The 24,444-nt window shown below is 45.8% G+C and overlaps 2 protein-coding genes across 10 annotated transcripts in view; one reads left to right on the forward strand and one right to left on the reverse strand.

Annotated features, from left to right (window-relative positions):
* The window catches only part of LOC118231934 (coiled-coil domain-containing protein 9B), a 51,965-nt gene that overhangs the window by 14,862 nt on the left and 12,659 nt on the right, over positions 1–24,444 (forward strand). For 3 of the 9 annotated variants that reach the window (XM_035426361.1, XM_035426378.1, XM_035426389.1), the window contains 5 exons: positions 14,620–14,727; positions 15,164–15,268; positions 15,597–15,746; positions 16,088–16,231; positions 19,440–19,517. In XM_035426361.1, coding sequence (XP_035282252.1) covers positions 14,620–14,727; positions 15,164–15,268; positions 15,597–15,746; positions 16,088–16,231; positions 19,440–19,517 — 585 coding nt within the window. Of the gene's footprint in view, positions 1–6,190; positions 6,525–6,846; positions 7,014–8,420; positions 8,650–8,845; positions 9,328–9,762; positions 9,946–10,716; positions 10,739–14,619; positions 14,728–15,163; positions 15,269–15,596; positions 15,747–16,087; positions 16,232–19,439; positions 19,518–24,444 lie in introns of those variants that run through there. The other 6 variants (XM_035426335.1, XM_035426342.1, XM_035426351.1 and 3 more) reach the window with 5 other exon arrangements.
* Positions 1,179–3,240, reverse strand: si:dkey-248g15.3 (oleosin-B3). Its single transcript, XM_035426458.1, has 6 exons — positions 3,138–3,240; positions 2,682–2,733; positions 2,388–2,398; positions 2,218–2,259; positions 1,805–1,828; positions 1,179–1,564 (listed from the first exon to the last, which is right to left on the reverse strand). The coding sequence occupies exons 2-6, from the start codon at positions 2,695–2,697 to the stop codon at positions 1,430–1,432; spliced, it is 228 nt and encodes a 75-aa protein (XP_035282349.1). The 5' UTR covers positions 2,698–2,733; positions 3,138–3,240; the 3' UTR covers positions 1,179–1,429.

Raw genomic sequence — 24,444 nt, forward strand, 5'->3', positions numbered from 1 at the left:
GAAGAGCACACGTTATAATTCCAAGACGTTGGCAGGCTATAACCAAAAGTAGGCTACTGCGCCGCATAACATACAAGTTTGATTTGAAGTTATTATGAAAATAAATTGGTTTGCGCCTGCATATTTTCAAACATGGCGCCTGAAAATAGACACAAAAAAATCCCGTGAGTACTCGACCAATCAGAAATGTTCAGCGCTGCAAGCTCCACCCAAAAGGTTCCTGTACTTTCGGAAAGTACTACCCCCCGAGCAGGAACCTTTTGGGGGGTAAAACGAAGCCCCCAGAACTAAATTTAGACCCTAGTTCCTGCGGTGGAAACGCACTGAGTTCCTCAAAAGGTTCCTAGTTCCGGGGTATAGTTCCTGCGGTGGAAACACGGCTTAAGTGAAATTAATTCATTCGAACTTTTTGTGTCCAGCATGAAAATTCATAAATCGATGTAATATGATTACAATATTGACTTATTCACATATAGTAAGGGTTTTATACCTGAAAGCAGAATGAAACAGTTAGGCCTTTAACCTTACTGCAATTAACCCTGTGAAACCCAGTATTGCAAAAATGCAACATTTCTTTTTTACACAAATGTTCTTTATATAAGCCACCAAGCTACGATGAAGGGGGAAAAGTCTGATACTTTATGGGGCGCATACCACTTCATCGCATGGAATTCTAACAAACTGCTGTCATCACAGTTTGCCTGATTCGCCTATCATTAGCAATGTATGTTTCGTTTAGAGGGGCTATACTACATTTGCTGTTTAAACCACTGCTAGTGAATTATGTTACCCTCTCTCCAGCCAAGTAGTAATGCCCTGCCCCTTCGTTTGTATTCAGTAGGAGTGGCAGCCCATGGCTGGTGTTGTCTGACGCTCACCATGGATTGGATGTACCTGCCCACTGTAGTCTTCAGTAAAGCATGTACCTGGAGCATGCACAGTAGTTTGGGGTTCGCTGGGTACAGTTGTAAACTGGCTGAGAGGTCATATTAATTAGGAGGACAGCTATTCTTCTACAAGTAAATGTTCATTTTAAGTTCTTCAAAGTAGTGCGTAGCAGCGTTATGTTATGCCTCAGGAGCACAGAACTGTATAAGTGGTCAGAAGTAACATGTAATCACAATATATTTACTGAAACATTGAAGGACACCAAATGTGGACATCAAAAATCCATACAATAATTTTTTATTATCTTATTTTTATTTTGCAGAGAATGGAGAAAACACAAAATACAAATTCGATTTCCAGTATATTTGCAACTGTATCCGAAAATTACATTTTCATCATAGGCAAAATAATAACAAAATTGGATTCTTTTTTAACTAACAATTGGGATTGTTTTTTTGTGTCTGTTCAATGATAATAGATTAAGATTGTAAAGAGGTATAGTTTTTCTCAGAGATCCAACATGTCGCTGTCAATGTTTTTCTCACTTTCCTCCACAGTGTCCTCCTTTTCCGTGTTCTCCCTTTTTTCCATGTTCTCCTTTCCCATGTTCTCCTTTCCCATGTTCTCCCCCTTTTCCACAATGTCCTTTCCCCTTCTGTCCATGTTTTTTATGGCCCTGGAATACCCAAAAAAATACTGGATTAAACAAGTCCGGTGACGTGCAGGCAGGGGAGATTACTTCCCAGTTGTTCTGCTAAATTACAGAATTTTGCTGATGTCTTCACATACATTATTGTTTTATTTTAAACCCCCAACTGATTATTAGTAGCTCCAATAGCATTGTTGTACTTTTAAGCAATACAAATACTGATTTCACAGTTTTATTTCAAATGACCTGACTCTTAACATTTCTTACCTTTCCTTTTTCACCATCAGAGCTCTGGAAGAGAAAATGACATGAGATTAAATTTCTCTTGCCGTTTCCAAGAACAGGTAACAGTAAAGGTTGAATGAACTCCTCATGCCATTATAGTTTTCAGTTACACACAAACTCCTCATGCACCTATCACAGCTGCTTGAGCCTATCGAAAATACAGATCAAACATGATCTCAAACCAGAGAAACCAGAAGTGTTGTCACAGTGTAAAATTCAACTGCATCTCAATGGAGCTCAGACAGACAGCTTATGTGGCTAGAGCCTCTTATAGGATGTACAGTACTAGAACGGCAAATGGATGCCGAAAGGGAAATGACCTCAGAACACCTCAAGGTGAGCAGCACAAAACAGGTGACCCAACAATAGTTTGAATATTATCCATGGGATCTTACATCAGAGTCAGATCCGGATTTTGATTTTGAAGAACATTTGTCCTGACAGAAAGGAAAAATGAACAGAACATTTGAACAAATGAACATTTAATATACATGTTAGTGCATCTAACACAGCCACTTTTTAAAGTTTCTCTATATATGAAGTAAGTTGAGGGTGAATGTCTTACCTTCTTACATTCTGTAAATGAAAAGGATGAAAAGAAAATGTTAGAAGCTACCTTGTTCAAAACACTCACAACCATTACACAGTACATGCCTGACAATCTGGCAAGGCTTTTGAGTACATATAAAAGTAAAACTTGGAAAGTAGTAGTAGTAGTAAAACTGAAAAAAGACAACAAGAATTCTGTCTTGACACAAAATAGCTGCCATCAGAACAGATTTACAATTTGTCATACCCCCCAAACTTCAAGTAATCAGAATGTTCTATTAATTTTAATGGTTGAAACAAAGATTGATACCTTCTTTGTCAGACATTCTGAGGCGTGTAGAGAGGGATCAGCACTGCTGAGACTGTAGGCATAAAAGCAGATCCATGACATAAGTTCATACATTTGATTTAAATCGCACCAAAAGGAAAACCCAGATCTGCTATGTGGTAATACAATACATATTTCCACAGATATAGTTAATCACATGCATGAACTCCTAGGCATGTTCTTACTCATCATTTATCAGTTAACAATTAATTTATTTCTAACTTATTCCTTGTTGTTCATTACAAGAATTTACAACCATTACTGCTCTCTGTATATAACTGTGGTTTTAGAAACTGCCAGTTCCATCCTTTACACAACATTTGTAAAATATCTGTAAAGCCGCTTTAAACAATGTCATCACAAATATGAATTAAAATAGTCATTTTGATTTAACGTATTTGAAGGAGATATGGATCACATGTAAAATAAAACTCTTACCTGGTCTTGTAATTTAGCTGTTTCTGCAGCCAAGTTGTTTTCTTTCAGTATTTATAGAGAGAGTGATGTGGCGTTTTGATAAAAAAAAACCACACCCTTTTCTGGTCTTGCACACAATGCCCATGTGAAATACCCATTCTTCTGATCACGTGATATCAATTTAAGAGACAGGTGCAGACAAACCGGTCAAACAAAAATGACATCATAGTTTGACTTTTATCCAGGTCACGTAACATGGTGGCATAACATCAGGTACAGGCAACATAAGATATGTTAATCAAATATGCACAAAGATTTGATGAGGTAGATCAATCTTGTACAACTTTTGGAGGACTGGAAAAACCATAAAATGAAGTTATTTTATTGAGTTCTTTTCAGATTTAGAAGTAAATGATCGGATTGTGATTGTCAGTCTGAATAAGTGACAATGCCGCAGATTGTGTCATGTAAAATGACTATGCCTGTTAACCCTCGGGTTGTGTTCCTGCCTTGTTTCTATTGTTTATGTTTGGGTGGTTCTTCTTTACGTTGTATGAAGCCATCATAAAGCATACATTATCCACTAATGTTGGGTTACACCTTCTAACCAACTTCCTTCCCAGTTAGCTCAAGTTGTACACTTCGTTGTGGAATTTTTGGTTTGGTCTAAACGGTTTATGTATTATTTTGACTTCAGTAAAGACCAGTGGAAAACACGTTGAGTGATTTCTACAGGCTGGTATGTGTCAGTGAAAAGTTCTATGGTAATATCTGAATCACCAAATCGCCTAATGTTTAAACCTGTGTTAACAATTCTGCATGATTAAACAACATCTTGACTTCTTCACTGCTGGGAGCTTGACCTGACTGCTAAGGTGAAGTTATGAGGAAGGGTGAAGTCTGAGGCGTTCCCTTTTTCAGTTGTAAAAGCAAAGATAGCGATCTGCCCAATAATGCATCTAGCAAACTGCTTCAAACCGGCAACATGGGACTACATGTACAAATGGCTGTAATTCCTACACAGACCTCCTGGCATGTAAATGCCCTCACATAAAAGCTGACAGTATGCACTTTAAGCTCCTATTCTGTAACAAACCGGTGCCTGCCCGCAGCAGATGGGTTCCCCCTCTGAGTCCGGTTCTGCTCAAGGTTTCTTCCTGTTATCAGTCAGGGAGTTTTTCCTTGCCACTGTTGCCCTAGGCTTACTCTTTGGGGGCCGGTTCTCTGTGAAGCTGCTTTGTGACACAGCTCCTTTATTAAAAGCGCTATACAAATAAAAATTGATTGATTGATATTCATTGGTTCATTTCAAATCCATGAATCCACAAAGAGTACAAAGCCAAAATAACAAAAATTGTATCACTGTCCAAATCCTTATAGCCTGCGCTGCACTATATATTCAGAGTAGCCTAGTTAGTTTAGATATAGTGAACCTATTTCCAACCGGATGTTCCTGAGCAAAGCACTTGAAAAACTGGTTTTCTACCAGTTTTTCAAGTAACTGGTTAACTGTCTAATTTCCTAAGCACTTCTGAAAATTTCCAGTCTTGCCAAACACAGCACTGCACTAGTTAAAGTAGTAAACAATCTCAGATTAAATTTTGATGCCAATCATCTATTTATGTTGGTACTACTGGATCTTAATGTGGCCTTTGATACAGCTGATCATTTTATTCTCATGGGCAGGTCTCTCTGGCACAGTTTTAAACTGGTTCAGGTCTGACTTGCTGGGTCGGAATTACACTTTCTCCTTAGGTGACTGTTCTTCAACGACTGTTAACATTTCATGTGAAGTGCCCCAAGGGTCAATCCTCTATCCCATACTATTCTGTTTGTACATGTTTTCACTTGGCACCATCACCTCCAAACACATTATTAACTTCTGCTCATATGCAGTTGGTACCCAACTGTACTTGTTCATTATCCCCATTTGTTTCAACCACATATGAACAACATTGTTCTTTTGAAAGCAGTCTCAACAAGTACACTTTTTTTCTCATGTACTTTTTATACATGACCCAAAAGTCAAAAAAGTACTTTTTATACATGTGTCACATGTGTGCTGAGGAGACTCTTTGCGCTTTAGATTCTGTGATTAATGGCTCAGAATGTAGTCTATCAACTCCTCATGTTGAACCGTGTAGAAAATGCACAGATCTGCTTTGCACTTCACTAAAATCAGCCTCTCAGAAGGGCTGACAAGAAAAGTACTTCAGTAGTATAATAATTGGTCTGTCATGTTTTATTAATATCTATTAGGTTATTACTTAATTCTGTTTTTTGGTATTAGGATGAAAAAGAGTGATCTTGAAGAAAGAGCAGAAAATAAAACCATTCAAACGTGTTGTAGTATTCACTGATTTGGTTGGTATGACACTGAATTCAGGTTAGCACTCATGCATACCATAGCCTACATTTCTTTCATTTCTGTATATTTAAAAATATAGATGTGGAACACAACGCCAAAAATACATTATGCCCTCAAAATATATAGAATATCTGAATGACATCTACAAGAGACTGACTGCTGCAATTTGTGCTACAGTTCGTGCTTTTTGCAGCTTCCTTCAGTCATTTCTAGATTAAAAACTGTGATTGTTCAAAAATAGTGATAGTACTGCTGTGGAGTAAAGCAGAGAGGTGGTAGTAACGTACCAGCACGATACTTCCTGTGGACACGGTGTGTTTTGCAGTTTTCGTTGTTGTATATGTTTTGTCTGTCTAACAAGTTTTCCCTCGTGAACCAGGCAAACGAGTCTTTTGTTAACTCTGGCACGAGTTGAAAAGCCTACAGCGTGGCACCACTTTTGGTATTCTGCGGTTCTGCATGAGACGAATGTAGCTCAACAAAATAGTTTACAGTGGAATGGTGCAGAAATGCGTTGCCCTCTATTTTTAGAATCAGAATTTTGGATCGTGCATGTCATAATCAGACTACCTTGTAATGTATTCAAAGGGCTATGGTTGAGTTCGCAATACTTTTGATGCGCGAATAGTATTTCCAAAACATAGAGGATCCATAGACCATTACTAAGTTTGCCTTTCAGCTTGTGTCAGTAACTCACCTGACAAACTGTACTTCATTTTCAGCAGGATTATACATTTCGCCCTCTTTATGTGTTCACGAATTTGTTAAAGAATTTATGATAATTTTTTACGGAAAATCAATTCTTCCCAAAGCACTTATTCGTTTTGCAAAGTATAATTTACTTTTAATTTGAAGCCGCAGAGAAATGAGGAAACTCTTCCCTCTAGTGTTCACAATGAAACAGCACATGTCTGTGTGCCTCACCAAAGAAAGGTTTGGTGGCCGATTTTTGTGTGAATTACAGAAGTTCCCTGAATCGGCCCGCACAACAACGTAGAGGCGACGTTGCAAAGCATCTGCCATGGCTTACTACATTCCAGGTGGATTGACTTGTATTATTTCATATATTGTTGTCGATTTTAGCAGTGGGCTACTGACATTTAAACTTTTGGCACATAATGTAAACCGATAGACCTGTAGACAGTTAATCAAAATTGCCACCAGTGACCTTGCTAGCTTGCAAACTATAGCCTATGTGAGCACTTTCACCATTTCACCCTAAAATGAGAATGCAGTTATGAGTTGGGCCTACACTTAGTTTGGGTGGCATTAAAAAGGTCTGGCTCTATGTAGGAAGATGTCTAGATTTTGGTGGTTAGCAAGCTAACGTTAGCCGTATTTTTAATCCTGTTGACCCTGTAGGCACGTGGATGCTGGATATGGAGGAAATGTATTGGCATGCGACTGGCCGTGGATACATCACTGATCCTTTTATGATGAGTAAATATGATGACACTTTGCACGAGAAAGGCATGGACGAAAACGCTAACACACACGAAGATGTTTCAATGCATAGTGAAGTGGATGAGGTAACGTTTACATTTCAAATGGTAATGTGCTGAGCACCGCAATTATGTTGAAGTGCATTTCAGAATTGAATCGTTGTTACCAGAATGTAAATAACACTTGTAGGCTACCTTTCTTACTGCTTCCACTAACATACGCAACTATAAATTCTCGAAGTGATACCGAGTATGGATTTACATTTACATTGGTGTGGCAAATCGGAGTGGACAGAACTACAACCAAGGAAAACTTACTGGAATGTTGGATCTTGGTGTTGACTGTATCATGGCCGAATGGCCAATACTCTAATACTAGTAGAAATGTTCGTTTAATATTACTATCAGTAGTTATGTTTATATTTTGTGCTCCTATGAAATAGTTATGGGTATTCTTGGTCTCATTGTTTTTCTTTAAGCATATGTTTTCACCCTTAAGATTAAGTTCCTAGAAATGTACGCAATGTGAAATCTCTGCAAGAAAAAGTGCTGGGATGCAGTCCTTAAGCTGCATCAAAGGGGCCACTGTGTGTGTCCATGAGGCACTCTGGGAAGACTCCCAAGTATGCAAGTCACACGTTTTTAAATTTGCCTCTTGCCTTTGAGAGCAGACTGTGCCATTTGTCTGCCTGGTCCATTAGCATGTGGGGCCAGCAGAGGAGGCTGCATGTGCTGCATGTTTCAGCGTGGGAAATGGTGCAGGCACCCCTTCAACCCTCCAGTAAACCGCCCCCCCCCCCAACCCCCCTCCCTCCCTGCACATGTACTTGCATTTAAACCCATCCTGATCCTTAGTACAGGCCAACAGAAATGTCAAGGAAACCATGAAAGGGGGTGTATTACTGGGCCAAAATGCGTGCATGTTATTTTGACTTAGATACCTTTCATTTCTTAAGCAAAAAAACAGCAGTAGCCTACTGTAAATGCATTAAGGTTGAATGATTTTTTTCTTCTTGTGTCCGTTTAAAATATAATCACTTGCATGAGTAAATCCAGTAGTTAGATACTAACATGTGTTCTGTTGATTGCATTTTTGCATGATACTTTTTTTTTGCTCATTTTTTGCTTTGTGGAATGTCTGCCCTTTGTCATTTAGAGACCTCTTTTGGCCTCATGTACATACAGTTGTCTGCTTGTCACTGCTCACCTGCGTCCTGTTTTATACAGAATGTGTTCTGTTACAGTTCTAAGCTTACAGAAAGGAAAAAAATCGCAGATGTTTTTTCCAACTCGTAGCTCTTTATAATGAAATGTATTAAATAAGACTGGATTCATGTTCCTTGTCAGACGGGCTGTATTTTGGTGTGGTTCGGTAACTCTGTGTCCCTTTAAATCCTGTGGTGTCGGGGAGGGTGGGGGGCAGCCAGAGTGGTGAGTAAAGGAACGACGGTCAGAAGGAGGAGGGGAATGGCAGGGGAAGGGGGGTGTGAAGGGTAATTTTAACCGAGAGCAAGTGCTGGTGAGAGAGCGAGTGAGCAGGCGGGTGCTGTGAAATACGTTCACAGGGGCGCTCTGTGCAGAGCTTCTTGGCTGGCAGCCCAACTTGGCTTTTTGTAATCGAGGCATGATCGCAGACTCCATGCAGCCTCCTGCTCCGCTCCCGGCTGCCTCGCGTTTGGAAGGAGCCCAGCTTTCCCCGATGACATCCAAAATGCACAGACCTGTGAGTCTCTGTCGCTCTCTCTCCCTCCCTCCCTTCCTCCGTCTCTCTCTCTTTCGTTCGCTCTCTCTAGCTCTCTCTCTCTCTCTCCCTCCCTCCCTCACTCTCTCTATCTCTCTCTCTCCTCACTATCTCCCTCGTCCCTCACTCTGTCCCCCCCTTACTGTATCATTCTTTTCCTTCTCGCTCCGTATAAAGATTATGGCTGGTAAAAAAGAACAGTGTTTGAGCCTGCTGCAGTCTTGCAGAGCCCTCACTGTGTTCTTTATCCCTCTGCTCTGGCGCTGATGGTGCTGATGTGGGGTGTCAGATAGCGGGGCTAGGCAAAGCGTTCCTGCCGGCCATTGCTCTAGCGGCCTCTCACGCCTCAGTCGCGATGCTGTCGGCAGAACGTCAGAGGCTCGGCGTGCGAGAGCCAGCCGCCTGCCGCCTGCCTCTCAGGGGATCCCGCAGAGAGCGGAAGTATGTTGGGGTGCCATTCTCACACTTACCCCCCTTTCCCCCTCCGCCTGCACTGAGGACAGCTTGCTGATGGACTTTTTCCTCACTTCACACTCTCTGCCTGAGATTCTGGTGCGTCTCTGTTTTTGCCTAAGACGGCTTGTCTAGGCCTGGTGTGGGAGGACCTGGTAGACTGACGCTCTGGGAGCACTTTGGCGCATAATATTGCACTCAGCCTTTGTGAGTCTGACTTTTCTTCCTATAATGTGCATTTGGCTTTTGTAATCAATTTGTATTTGTTCTGTTTTTTTTCAATAAATTGACAATCAGTGTTTCAGAATGAGCATTGAAAAGGAAGAGCGCTTCCAAAACGTTAAACATTTAGATTTCTACTTGTGTTTTCCTTCGGGTAGTACTTAAATTGTAACTTAATTTACTAAGCCTTCTTTAGTAAAGTTTTTGAAATTCCTGAACAAGTTATTGTCCAAAACATGAATTTTGGTCTATCCAAATCCCAAATTAGGATAAAAAAAAAAAAAATGAGACTGTAGAACAGCATGGATGATCCAAGCCCAAAATCCAATTTCCCAAACCACAGCCACACCCTTGAAAGCAGCATTGGTTTTGTATGGAGCGATTTGGTGCAAATCCCATACACGCATCATTGTCCCGCTTTGTGTGGAATGTCACATGGGCAGCGTGGCTCCACCCGGCTGTGATGCTCTTTTGTCGTCACTGCGGCGACAGCGGGTGAGTGGCAGTTCCACTGCTCCGCCCCTCCTCTTGGGCAGCCTGCCTGTCTGCCCCGTGGTGTGGACTGTGTCCCCTTTAAAATCTGCAGTGACTTGTCCGTGTGGGGTAAGGGGGCTGTGCCAGGCACATGCCCAGTGCCGCATTTGTTTGTTTCCGAAGGCTTCCTGTCTCGCTGGTTTCTGTCCTCCTTGCCGTTGATTTTGCATGAGCATCTGTCTCTGTCTGGGCGATAGCGTAGCATCGCTGTCCGTACAGTCACGTTGCCTGCTTGTTTTTGTTGCAGCATTGAAGTGCATTAAGAAAAAGGGGCTGATTCATTTAGTTTGAGACAGTGGTGCATTTCTTTGACAGAATAGAGAATACAAGAGGCAGAAGCATTTTGGGTATTTATATGAGTGACCTGAACCTATGGTCTCTTCCATTCCTGTCGTAGTCAGGAAGTTTGCGGTGGTCTCCTGATTTAATTGTTAAATGTAAATCTTTATGCAGCTTATGTCTCTCGCTGTTTTTTTTGTGGCTGTTCTGTGAATGCAGATCATATGCTAAATATCATCAGCAGCTTTGTGGAACAGATTGTTTGTTGATTCATTGAGCCTTGTCTGCTAAATAGAGCTGCTTAATCTAGGATATGTAAAGGATTTAGTCTAAGACAGATGAACTTCACCTGTGCTGCCACTGTAAATTCCTACAACAGGTCTATGGATTTGAGAGGTTTTCAGCTACATGTTGGTCCTCTCTGTACTGTGTGTGTGTGCACGTGTGTGTGTGTGTGCGCACGCGCGTGTGCATGTGTGTGCGTGTGTGTGTGTGTGTGCACGTGTCGTTTTGTTCTCTTGAGGAATCTTTCTTCCGAGTTCCCCACGAGTGCCAGCAATACCATCCGATCTGGCTCCTTTGAGTGAGTTTAAAGCTTTTATGTCTTCAAGGCTGAAATATGCCTGTGTGGGAGTGTGACTGAAGTAAAAGCGGTGTTTTCATCCCGACATCAGCTGTCTGGAGTTTGCACCGTTATTAGCAAAGTCTGAAAGCCTTTTTATCAGACATGCATGCGCCTCAAAAACAGCACTCTGATCCTGCTGCCGTAGCAACATTTCTCCAGACGATTCGTAATAGAGGTACACAAGGAAGCATTAGAAAAGCAGTTTGCTGTGGGATGTGTGAATGAGCCTTGGTGTCAGGCTGGCTGGCTTTCATTCAGCAGGCTAACGGCTGCCACACCCAGCACCGCTCATTAAACACAAGGAGCCCTGCCCACCCAGCTCCCAGCATGCTCCTCTCTCTTTCAGCTCCACTGCAAGCTTTGCAGAGCGTGGGTGAAAGCACAGTCTGGTCTGGCCAGAGTGCAGGACGAGTGTTCTTTCCCCCCAAGCATGTCAGACATGTGCCCTTTAGTGCACCCTGCAGCCATTTAAAGCCACGGTGTTTCTAGAGCGTTCTGAGGCCCACACAGACTGTTGTCAAGGGGGCAAACGAGTGAGCTGGAATATGGTACATACACACGGATTGGCTGGCATAGCAGCTCTTTTCACTCATTTAGTGGAGGGCAGGGCCTCTTCTGCCTGGCTGGACAACTTGCAGTTTTACCTCCAGCAGCATGAAATACTCTCATTCGTGAGGGACACAAATACTGTACAGTATCTAGTGATGCAGATTTCAACTGTGGGTCTTCACAGTGCTGTTACTTGGGGAACATCGAATGGCCTAATCATTATAGTCTTATTATTAGTATTATTTCATTCACTTTCTGGCTAAATGGATTTATTTTTGTTATTAGTGGTTGAACATATTTTATTAATGAGCCAGTTTTGGATGTTGATATTTCAAAACATTTAATGATTGTATTGGACTTGTATTTCACTATGAGTAGAATTTAATGATATTTTGAAAAGTCAGTGTATGCCTCCCTGTTAACAATGTCATTTCAAGCTAGAATTCAGAGCAATTTGAAAACGAATTTGTAAGTAATTAAACTGTCTATATTTGAATATGTACCCATATTTTTGGCAGGAGCCCTTGACTGTAAGGCTCACCCTGTTCTCAAACTCACCATGATGCTACAATAAATTATTTTCTTATGGCCGGATTCCATTCTGGTCTGTGTTCAGTCTGCGCCTGAGGGGCTAATGTTAGCTTACAGACTGCCCTTAAAACCAACCGTCTCAAATGACAGCTGAACACCGCAAGTCACTGAATCTTAAATGCTGTTTTGACTCCTCGTCTGAACACCGTTTTCTCTTTAAAAGACGCGTGAGAACTCACTGGCACTTTAACGAGAGACTTGTGGTGGTCTCACGGAGCACGCTTGTCCGTGCGGTTGTGCTGACATCATCAGGATCGTTCGCGTGCTATGCGCTTATATATTCTCTCTTGGTAACTGACCCCCGTGATGAGTCGTCCATCTGTAAGGCTGGTCAGCTGAAACTGGGGGTGAGGTCAGGGCCATCATAGATTTTCACGCTGGTATAACTAAAGAGGGGTTTAAGTGTCTGAAGAATGACCCTGCCTCAAACTGCACTGATTCTGTATTTATTTATAAGTGGACTAGGCCATTTCAAGACCCCATACTGTAGTCACGCACACACACACATGTGTGTGTGTGTGTGTATATATATATATATATATATATGTATATATATATATATATATATATATACACTGTATATTTAGCATTACTGTGATAGAACTGTAATTCTATACAGTTATTCGTATTTACAGTCCGTAGAACTAAAGCATGAAAGAAACAAACGGTGCTAGCTTAAAATAGACTTTAAAAGAACATATATTTTCTGGGATTTGAAGACTGGGATTTCTGAGGGCAGGGTAGACAAAAAAAAGTGGTGTGATGTCACGCTGTAGGGAGGGTGGATGTTCTCACAAACTGGACAGGGTCCAGGGGCTTTTATGGTGAGGACGCTACAAATGAATTTAAAGCAACACGTCTACTAACTGCCCTTATGTTGGTTATCCGGGTCAGTTCAGGATACTGTCTGGTGCCTCTGTAGTAGTGCCTACTACCCAAGTACAGGTTTATCATGTTTTCACAGAGACCTCTGTTACCCTCATACCTCCAGTGTTTAACATTTTCCTGAATTGTGGAGTCAGATATGACTGTAAAGGGAGCATTCACACATCTGGCAGTACTTTTAACACAGGAGCAACAAACATAAAATTAGTAGGCTTATGAAAATAAAAGGAATTTTGGATATTGACCAATGAAGAATTCCAAACTTGTTGCAACTTGGCAATGTTTGCTTCACTATGAATGAATTGGCAGTGTTCACTTTCAACTCTACCATTATGAAAATGAGATGGGCCAACTGCCTATCTGCCAGTAAACAATTTCCACTTTTTAAAGGAAAGTGATTGATAACTGATAATTTCATAGCTGACCTCAGTCGCAAAATTTTGCTTGTAATGGCGATGTTTGCTTCACTATGAATGAATTGGCAGTGTTCGCTTTCAACTCTACCATTATGAAAATGAGATGGGCCAACTGTCTATTGGCCAGTACATAATTTTCACTTTTTAAAGGAAAGTGATTGATGACTGAATTTCACAGCTGACCTCAGTCGCTAAATTTTTCTTGTAAGTTTATTTTTTCACTAGCAATGCAAAACCGCCTGTCCTAGATATGCCCTTGTGGAACACAAACTGAAATTTAGAGCCTAAGCCTTTGTGTGCTCTCACACCCCTGTGGTTAGAAAGCAAAAGCAAAGAAACAGGGTTAGGCCATCTGACATAAACCAGTTTTTTTTTTAAAGCTTCAAAGAACAGGTGTCCTATATCCCAGGCTAAGCACTGTCAGGATTGTAGGAGTGGTTGTCAGCTAAATTAGTGGGGGATTAGGATTATTTAATAGTTACTCCTGTTAGCCTAATGTTTTGCTGCATTCCGGTCATCAGGGTGGTACTCAGAAGAGTATTACGCATTTGCAGAATCTGACAGTGTATACAGCCAAACAAAGTCTCATTTTTTGCAGTGATGTCATAGAGGCACATAGCTGCATTACATCTTTTATTATTTTTTATTTTCAATTCAATTTCAGACATTTTTCGTCAACCAGCTAGTTCTGAGCTCGAGTCAAGCCTGGGGTACCCAAGAGCCACCGCGGTCCTTCAGTGGGCGTCAGAAGTTGTGTCGTCATTCCCTTCGATTTTGTTGAACACATAACAGAGTTTTAAATTGTTTCATTTATTTAATTATGTTCAATGTTCTGTTGACTAGGTTTCCCTTTGTCTAATATTACATTTTGTCTAAAGGTCTGAAACCACTCAGTGTGACAAAGATGCACTAATAGAGAAAATCAGGAAGGGGGCAAATACTTTGCCATGCCAGTATATACAGTATACAGTAAACAGTACTGTCACTGTACTGTTTACTGTACTGACAATTTGTCGGGAGTACGTAAACAATGGACAGTCTATCGGTGTTTCTCCGAGTGAGCATTCTTTTAGGACTAAAAACTACTCTGGGTTTTTGTTCGATGTACCCTTCCTGCGATAAGCATACTTTATTGTGACTTTCCTGAGATTTGTGTTTTTTGAGGATTTCTCTTGAAAGTACAGACTAAACCCGACTCTGTTTTATAATGTCAGAATATTTTGAGGTTCATTAGGGGCTTATTCCCCCCCTGAGTTTCCTTCCAGCTTTGTAGCGGTCGGCGCAGTACTGCTGCTGTGAACCCGCTGCAGCCGTCTCTCACGGTGATGCCGCGTCGGTTGCCGTTGACCGCGTGTCCTGTGCGCTGTTCCCGCAGTGACGGCTTGTCTTGCCTTGCAGAGCCCCGCGGATGTCATGTTCAGAAAGAAGGACCAGAAGGACGCGGAGCTGGATAAAAAGATCGAGGCCCTGCGGAAGAAAAACGAGGCCCTGATGAAGAGGTATCAGGTGAGGGTTCGTCACGCGTACTCTCCCCCGTGCTGCACGGGAAGCTGAAAAGCTCAACGCCTGAAAAGTGAGCGGAATAGGCCTACATGTCAGTATAAGTTGTTTAACGCGTCAGTGGGACCTCAGCTGTATCTCAGGGTTTTGTAATGTGTTGGATTAGTAGATTTTTTTTAGATTTGTGATTTTGCTACCACCTATCCAGGGGGCTATAAAAATGCTTATTAGGAACGGAGTGTACAAGTGAACAAGTATGTACTTACAAAATAAGGAAACACTTGATTATCGATTAATACAGTAAATGTTTTATATTACTGGCCCTTAATGGTGCCACGACTGTGTGCATTTGTGTTCTGTACCATAACAGCAGTGTTACATTACAGGCAATGGGAAGTTTGTGCGCCGTGACTGACCCTTGGGCTGATTTTGCTCTTCACAGGAAGTGGAAGAGGACAAAAAGAGGGCGGAGGAGGAAGGCATGGCCCTGCAGAGCCGCAAAGGCAAAGCAGAGGATCTGACAATCACTATCAACAAGTCCGCCAGCGTACGTCTCCCTCCCTCCACCCGAGAGAGAGAGATTCCCTCTAAGCTCCCTTAACCTGAGAGGAAACCAAATGCAAACCTGACCTCCCTTTATCACCCTTTAGCTACATGAGTCATGTCATGCTAATCTAGTTAGCTTAATGTTTGGGCACTGAGAAAGTATTGAGATTTCTTCTCACTTGAACTTAACTAGGTTTTAAAAACAGCTGGTATAAATACCCTGGTTGTGCCTCCATCTAGAACACCTATGATTAGATTTGTTTTGGCTTTAAGAATTGCTACTCTCTTCCAGCTATTAACACTGACCTCCTCATGCCCGTTTGGAGCAGGAGACCCGCGTTGTGACAAAGAAATCAGGTTCCGGGGATGCGCCGAACTCCAGGGGGGTCCAGGATCCGGCAGATCCGGATATGAACCCGTTCGGCATGGGCCGGGGAAAGAGGAGGCAGCTGCTAGTCACCATGGCCGGCAACACCAAGGCAAGCTTCGTTCTCACCGCAGAGAAATGGACTTAGTGTATCTGCTTATTAATAAGAGCAGTGCAGGTCATTCCTGAGCTCTGCCACAGGTCATAAGGTTAAAGCTGTGCAGCCGAAAAGTATATTATTATTCTGTTTGTCTTATCGCATTGACAGAAGCGTTGGCACAGAGCCTTATTGATTGACTGGTGTTGACCCTTGTTTGCATTAGTGGCAACACAGGGTCGCACTGAATTTACTCACAGTGACTAGACCACTATTTACAAATGCCCAACGGGTCTTTACTGGACATTACGCCTCTCAGGTTCAGACAGACTGAAAACACGCTGGCTTGGTTTCAGGGCAAGAGGGTCGTGAGTGAGAAGAGGGGCCAGAACCACCCCCCCAGCCCCGGGGGCATGAGGGACGCCACAGAGGAAGAGGACGTGGAGTGCGACATGATGGGAAGGCTGCTGCAGCCCTCTAAGCCAGACAGCGGGCCGCAGGTGAGAGGGTCTGATCCACCGGTCATGTGACGCAGGCAGCATTCCGCTGCCACAGACTGCACCCCCGCACTAGAATGGGATTTTGTATGGGAGCGGCTGAGGAAGCAGCGCCACAGGCCGCATTGTGCCGGGAGGACAAAGGCTCGCGGCCGTAGATAATTGATCAGACGCTCAATTTTCTGGCACTGTCGGGGCCTTTTGGTGCGATAGGTTCGTCCCCCCCCCCGCCCCCCAGCTTCCCACCCCCCCGTCCGTTCCCCGTTGCCTGGCAGCGCTCTCTTTCTGTCTGTCCTCTCCCATGCGGCGCCGTCTCATTTTACATAGATGTCAGACGTCTGGGCGAGTCCCGCCCCTCTTCTGTAGGAGCACAAAAGGCGCAGGGGGCCGGGGGGCGGAGTAGGGGGGCGGTGACGGACAGCGGGGCCGGGGCCCCGGGTGCGCGTGAGGGGCCCGGAGCAGCGGCGGCCCGCCGACCCCCGAGGAGGCTCATTCAGAGCGGCGCTCGTCGGCCGTAAATACGCCTCGTTAGGCCCCTTTGTGTCGCCCCGCGTTCGGTTCCTAACGAGGCTGTGGGGATAAGCGGCGCGGCCGCACGCGATGTTCCGCCGCACGCACCCCACATTCCAGGGCGTGTCCGCAGATTCTCCCGCTCTGTCGCGCTGCTATAAATACCTCCGTTTGAGCGCGTCGCGCTCTCTTTTGTGTTGCCCCGCCTTCTCAGGAAGGTGCCAACAGTGCGTTTGAGATTCTGCCCTGAAAAACAAACAGGATGATGAAGCAGGATAATGAGACGGCAGAAATGTGACGGTTTGAACGCGGTGGCGTGTTCTGAGTTCGAGCGAGTGCACGGGAACTCCGCCGTACTGCCGTTTCTGAGGAAACAGGGCAGTTCCTAGTTTCTCCTGAACAGATTTTCTGTAGTAAATTCCTCAGATCCTGCCTGTGGAGCCGGGCCTTCAAGGCTACTCCTTTAAGGCCCGTTTAATGATAGAACTTTATACGCGAGCACCGTCTTTATCGACAGCCTCTGGGACTGTTTGTGGGAAGCTGTATTCGGAGGGGGAGCAGAGATGTGGCCGCTATGCGAGCTGTGTGAGCTGTGTGAGCTGTGTGAGCTGTGCGAGCTGTGCGAGCTGTGTGAGCTGTGCGAGCTGTGCGAGCTGTGGTTTACCCCCGCGTCCGTCCCAAGGCCTCGCGACAGCTGTTCCCGCTGACGCCGCCGTCAGGCATGTCGGCCAGAGTTCAGAGCCGCAGCCATGGAGGAATGCGCCGAGCGCGGCCCCCGAGCCGGTGACACGCGGGGGGGGGGGGGGGGGGGGCGTGCCGCCACTACCGGGTCAGTGCTGGCGTGACAGGCCCCCACCAGCAGAGAAGAAGCCCGGAAGCTTCTGTGCTCCTCTGGAGCGGCCGGGTGTTTACTGGATTTACGGCCTGCTGTACAGGGACTCACCCAATCAGAGCGGGCTGCAGAGCTCGCGTTTTTAAAAAGCCTCCCGCCTCCGTTTCCACTGGAGCGGCCCGGCGGCTCTCACAGGGCTGATCGGTCGGGGGGGGGCGGCGAGGCGGGGGAGGCAGGGGAGTTAGGCTGGGGTAAACCGCAGAAGGTGCCCCTGTCATTGTGCGGGGAGAAAGGGGAGCGGGCGATCCGTGCCAGCGCCTCCTCCTCCTCCTCCTCCAGCGGTCTCCAGGGGACGGTGGCAGACCCGTCACTCTCCCACGTCCCTCGCCCGGCTCCCCCGCCCGCCCGGCCCCGCCGGCACATTGTTTCCCACCGGAGTGAATGGGGCCGATTTAATCTAATTAACATTTCGCCGCGCTCGGCCCTGAATGGGCTCATTATGCCTGCCGGTAGGAAAGCCGTGGCTGAGCGCCAGGCCCTGGGTGAGAGAGAGAGAGGGAGAGGGAGGGCGAGTTCTGCGGCGCTCTCGGGGAACAAAGAACGAGGCGCGGCGCCTCGCCGGAGGCACTCCCGGTGCCCGCCATTAGCCGTGGCAGCGCCAGCGGGGCTCTGCCAACGACCGCGCGCTTGCGGTAATGCCCGTCCCACGCTGCCAACGGGGGTATCTATCTGCTGTCGAATCAAAACTCGGCTCCTGTTTTAACCGGACATTAGAAAATGGCTTCCCCCACGTGCCTTTTCCAAGGGCAAAACGTGTGGTTGCGGATCGGTTGCAATGTCTGCTAACTGCCGACATCCTGCTGTTGTGTAAAAAAAAAAAAAAAAAGTGTTAACTGTCAGGATTCATTATTATGGAATTAGGAATGGAATGAGGAAAGGTTCATTTCTGTGCATTCATGTCCTGTTTTGCAAACTCTCGTTTTTTCCCATCCAAGCTTAGCTAGGTGTGAAGGTGTGAAGATGTGTGCATTGATAGAAAAAGTTGTAATGAATGTCCCAGCATGAGCGTGAGTGCAGTGCAGTTTATCATGTCGGAGGACAGACCTGAGGGTAATGTTGGCAGTTTGTCCACTTGGGGGCAGTGTTGAGCTCTTTGTGGTTTGATGTGTCTCACAAACCAAACTGTTTCAATACCATGTTTGGATAAAAAATAGGCAAACATCAACGAGAGAAAGAGCAATGCACGGCGGACACAATAGTTTATTCATGCTTTTGCATTTAGGTTTCAAACCAGTAACTGACAGGTTTGTTTTAGTTATGAGATCTCTCTCTATTTTTGTCTTCCTTCTCACTTCTTGTAGCTGCTTGATCATAAAGTGTAAAATAAAAGAAGTCAAAGCATGCTAAAAGGAAGTGAAAGAATGCTATGATATCGTCCATACACCAGTATAAGATTATTTCACATTAGACATGATGCAAGAAGGATTAGGATCTAGAAGCAGATGATTCTTATCATAATCATGAAGTCAGTATGAATATGTGCTCTCACTCTGTAAAGGAAGTACTTGTTTTAGATGATCAATATTGACATGTTTGTTATGACAGCGATGCCAGGAGTACACAGCCTATCAATTTGCTCCTGATTGAAGGCTCTCCTCTCCGAGGAAATCGTTCACAGGGCATGTCACTCAGCGGCGAGACGGATACTGTTTCTGCAAGAGGCGTCGTTCTGGCAGGAGTGACCGAACTAACTGAACACGTCCCGGGAGAGCGCCGGCTGCGGCAGAAGGGTCTGCCGAAACGACCCCAGGGCTGACGCTGACGCTGTAATGACCTCGTTTGTCCTCTTTGTGATTTCTCTTTCCGAAGGAGGACGACGGCAGACAGGAGCGGCAGGGTTTGACGGAGGAGAGTCAGTGGTTGGCCGAGTGCGACCCCTATTACCAGGTAAGAGACGGCCTCCCCTGATTGGTGCCCGGGCCTCAGAGAGGCGCTGTCCTGGGGGGTCACCGGCACGTTTGGGGGTTAGACCTCCGTCCCTTCGCCTTTCGGTTTGTCACCTAGCCGTGAAGCGAGGCGTGACGGATCTGTTTGGTGTCTCGCTGGTTACGAGCCGTTTGTTTTCTACCCCAGAGATATGCAGCGTTCTTCCCTTTCGCGTCCCAGATGTGCAAGCTCACACGGTGCCCTTTATGCTGTTTACGCTCGTCCTCTCTCTCAAAGCCCCTTCAAAAACAGAGGAAATGCAGTGAATCTTCTCCTTTTGCTCTTTTGCTTCTGGGCAAAGTTTATCTCATTACAACCTTGGACGTGCATGCAGCTAATAAACATTATAGTTCAACCAATAGCTCAATACTGGATGATGACAAATGCCGTTCAGCATTTTAATTGCTTCGTATAGCACTAACATCCATATTGCATCAGCAAAAAATCTGCCAATTCACTAACTCATTCCTGATTTGTAGCAGTAGCGCAGTGGTATAGGGGAAATGAATGGGAAAGGCTTGGGACCGTGTAAACGATAATCAAGCATTCACTGAGAAAAGGGAGAGAATCTGCAGCACATAGGAGGCCTACAGGCACACCTTATCACCTTCATTAATGCTGCAGGCCTGCAACGATACGTTTTCATCTTCAGTCAAGTCATTAGTGCTGTGCACTGCCATCTACTAGATGTATTTTCCGCAGGAAGGGGCTAGAAATAGAATTGCTCAGATACACTTTGGCTTCACATTAGACCCTGTGTTTGTAAACTGAACATCAATTAACATACTTGAGTGAAATAGCCCTGTGTGTCTCCTTCCTCCCAGGGTCATATTTAGCGTTGATTTTGCATCCAGATAGAACGTTCTGAGAGTGCAGCCCTTGCAGATAGTCAGATGTCAGGAGAAACGAACAAACAAGAGGGAAGAGCCAGTAAGCCACGTTAAAAATGACGATGTCACGCTCGGCTCGGCGCATTCTTGCTTGCGTCGGATTTGGAGAGCGTAAAAAAATGAATGCGGCCACGCCAGCGCGTTCTGAAAGAGCCGGCGTTGCATAAGAGCTCGGTGTTCGGTCTCCTTCTGGACAGCACTGCTAATCGTTATTTATCGACGTTCCTTTATGCTCCGCGCCAAACATTCTGAACTGAACTTGTTTTCGGAGAGGTGCATTGTGGGTATTAATGATGGCTGCCAGGCCTCAAGAGCCTGACGCTGCAGTCTCGGTGTGTTTTTGTGCAAGACAAGCTGCCTGTCGGCCTCCAGGACGACTTGAGAGACCTTATTGAATTGGAGTCTGGCCATAGCATTTTATTAAAGGGCACTTATTTATTAATTTATTTATTTGCTCTTTGATTGGAACTGTGTTGTTGTCGCGTAGCACGTGGTGGTGTACACACACCACGTATGTGAGTGCAACATGTATACACACTTTCTCATGCGCTAATTGTCCTTAATGCTGGGTGAAGCTGTTCCGTTCCTTACGCAACAGTCTGCCGCTCCCTTGGGGAGATGGCACTCCCGTCGGGACAGGAAATTGAAAGCTCTAATTGGTGAGGGACTGCAGCGCGCTGCTGGCGGGGGGGGAGGGGGGAGGGGGGAGGGGGGCGGGGGGCGGGCGGTGTGGGGAGCGCGCTCTCCTGTGTGCCCTCACATCCCCGGGCTCCGGTTGGAAATGGAGGAAAACAGAGGGTGCGGACACCTCGCTCCTCCACCCGCCCCGCTGCTACCCGCGGGAGGGCCTCTTGTTTACCTGCTCCTGATTGGCTCACGCTCCCGTGGCAAACATCACCTCACGCTTCCTCTCGTTTCGTCGCTAATTTTGCTGCCTCCGGCCTCCTTCCTGACTTCAGCCCTCTCTGTCTGTTTCTCTCACTCTCTCTCTCTCTCTCTCTCTCTCTCTCTCTCTCTCTCTCTCTCTCTCTGTTTCTCTCGCTCTCAGTCTGTCCCTTCTGCATGCTGACTCACTGAAATGCAGCGATGCGACCTTGTCAAGGTGAAGGTGGTTTTTTGTCTCTGTCCTCCAGTGATGCCTGACACCATTTCCTGATTTTCCTGCTCGTTTAAATCTTCCACGGAAAGAAAAAAAAATGGCTGCTGACTTTCCTAAATGAACAGTCATTAATTTTGCATGTAACAGCTGTGAGACTCATCAAGTGAACACGGGGTTCTTGTGTGTTAATAAGCAGCTTGTTAATTAAAGGAAGTGGCTGTATGGGTTGTGTAACAGGTGTATCGTAGGAAGGCACAGGAGCCCCAAAAAGAAGTGTTTGAACTGTAATAAAATTAGTGAGAAGATATGAGAGGAAGCTGGCAGGCCTTTTATCTTCTAGGTTTCTTCAAACTCTTTTTTATTTCTAAATGGTCTTCAGAAGGTCTAGTCCATGCCCTTTTTAGCTCAAGGGTACAGCGCACAGATGTTTGGCACAGCTCCTTGCCTTCAGCCTCTGTGACTCATTGTTTACTGGGTTTGTTATGGAATAACTCACTAGTGACTGTGCCTTATGGTGCTGAGCTTTTGAGGCTCCCTTCTGAAAGGTCAGACTTTCCATCGGTTCATCTGATCCCTCTGTGACATCACGGGCACCGTTTATGTAAACCGTTATCGTAAACTGCCTCATCGATAATTAGTTTGTTCTCGTAAGTCATCTGTTGCTATGGAGAAAGGGCAGAAGTGTGATGTAAGGATGGTGTTTGGCGATCGTCCTCCAATCAGACGCTGGTCTGGCGAGGCGCGTGGTGTCTTAGAGGGACTGTGGTCCTTTGGTGCGGTGGAATTGGGCTGTCAGGCAGGGGTCATCTGGCATCCCTGCAGAGCGCAACCTTGGTCTGCTGTCAGAGCTGGCTCACCTCCTGGTCGAGGGCAATTTGGGATTTATATTCAGGCACGCACGCACACACACACATAGACATACTCTCAGTTCTAGTACACCTACTTACAGTAGACAGATATACAGAGACAGGCATATGCATGCACATCACATATTCATATGTGCACACACTCATATCGTGCATTCAGCCAAAAACATGTTGTTCTTTAGCCTAGATCCTTGTGCCTTTGAATGCTCCCTTTGTGCAGTGTGAATGTAGAAAAGGTTTGTTTTCTTTTGCGTAGCACTGTTATTTGAAGAAGTGTCAGACCTTGTGGAGCGCTAGATGCGTAAGCGTTCTGTGATATCTGTGGGAGAGAAGAGGCCACCACAGGACACAGGACAGCTCTTCAGAGTGACACGCGGCCACAGCTGATGATATTGCCCCGGGAGCCACTGCTAGCAGCCTTTGTCAAACGGATGAGGAGACGGATGAGGAGGAGGGAGAGAAACAGAGTGCCTGCACATTTGAGCCAGGTTTACAACTGAGCAGCAGGTCAAATGAGATACTTCAAGTGGTGTGGCCATTCCAGCCCCAACAGCTGAACACAGAACGTCTTTAGATTTCAGGGACTGGCATCCTTTGCACCTGTTTGTAAATAAATGCGAGCCGGCTTCTTGCCAGACTTATGCAGATGCTAGTTAGCGTTTGATGGATGAGGAAATGTGGACTCTTATCCTTCTTTTTACTGTTTTAGACAGACCAGGGACCTCATTTATAAAACTTTGAGGAGGTTCTACACTTGAAGGTTATGCACGCACCAAAGAGGAAAACTGCAGAGGTTCAAAGATGTCCTGATTTATGAAATCGTGTGCTCACCTGCACAGTTTTCTCAAAATCTACTCAAAGTTCTGTGTGCGCACGAGGCTCGTATCCCACCCCGTTAAGCCCCGCAATTAGCCATAAACGGTTAATGAAACGCCCAATGTGAATATGATATTGTGGCAAACACGCCTGCCACAGGCCACCGAAGTGGCTTTCTTTGGGGCCCTCCAGCACAGAGACACAGGGAGAAGATGTTAAAACAGTCCACATTTATTCCACGAGGGTTTGGCAAGATGGTATAGCCAAATGAGCAGATGTTAAACCCTGTCATGACAGAGAGCTCCCTGGTGTGGGTGGGGATGGCAGATTTAACCTGTGCGCAGTGATTACCTCACTACGCACAGGTGCAGCCACTCCTGTTCCTGGGTCCAATTAGCCTGGCCAATTATCTAATTCTTCACCAATTATCCAATTGGCCAGGTCTAATTAGCTTGACCCAGGGCAGGTGTGGCTGCTTAAACCAGCCATCCCCACACCACATACCCCCAACGCCAAACTGAGGCCAGGGAGAATCACTGGCCGAAGCCTACCCCCCACCCCCCACAAAGCAAAAAATAAAAATAAACTCTAAACACGCTAAAAAAAAAAAGTCAGGGTGGGTGGCCCCGGAACAGTCCAGTACATGCTGTGCCCCTCCTTCTGACGACAAGGCAGCCCTTCTTCCTCCTCCCTCCCGGAGCACGGGAAGTCCTGGGCTGCTCTGCTGGCTGGTGGGGGCGTCACCGGCTTGGGCTGTTCCAGGGGCTGTGGTGGGGTGGCTGGGCTGGTGGGCTGGTGGACTGGTCGTGTGGTGCTGGGGACCAGGAACCCTCGTGGCTGTGGTGGCCGCCAGTCGGCTCTGCTGGCAGGCGGCTGCAGGCTTATCCCCTCATGGGCTCCGGGCAAACCAACCAGGCCAAAACAAAGAACTAAAAACAACCAAAACGGATGAGAAAGGAAGCAAAACGGCACGGCCACCGCTCGTGCGCCGCCCGTGGCTGACCCGCCTTCCCGGCCAAGTCCAGCTCACGGCGCGACCACCTCTCGTGCACCGCCCGTCGCTGACCTGCCTTCTCGGCCAGGTGCAGCTCCTCAGCATCCCAGCTGAGGATTGCCTCCTTCCCCTCCCTGGTCATCTTCAGCTCCCCATTTTTGGCCCGGAGGATCCACCCGAAGCCCTGTCGGGAACACCTCAGCCGCCCCTCCTCCAGTGTGCT

This window comes from Anguilla anguilla, chromosome 1 (assembly GCF_013347855.1).
Source record: "Anguilla anguilla isolate fAngAng1 chromosome 1, fAngAng1.pri, whole genome shotgun sequence".
Lineage (NCBI taxonomy): Eukaryota > Metazoa > Chordata > Actinopteri > Anguilliformes > Anguillidae > Anguilla > Anguilla anguilla.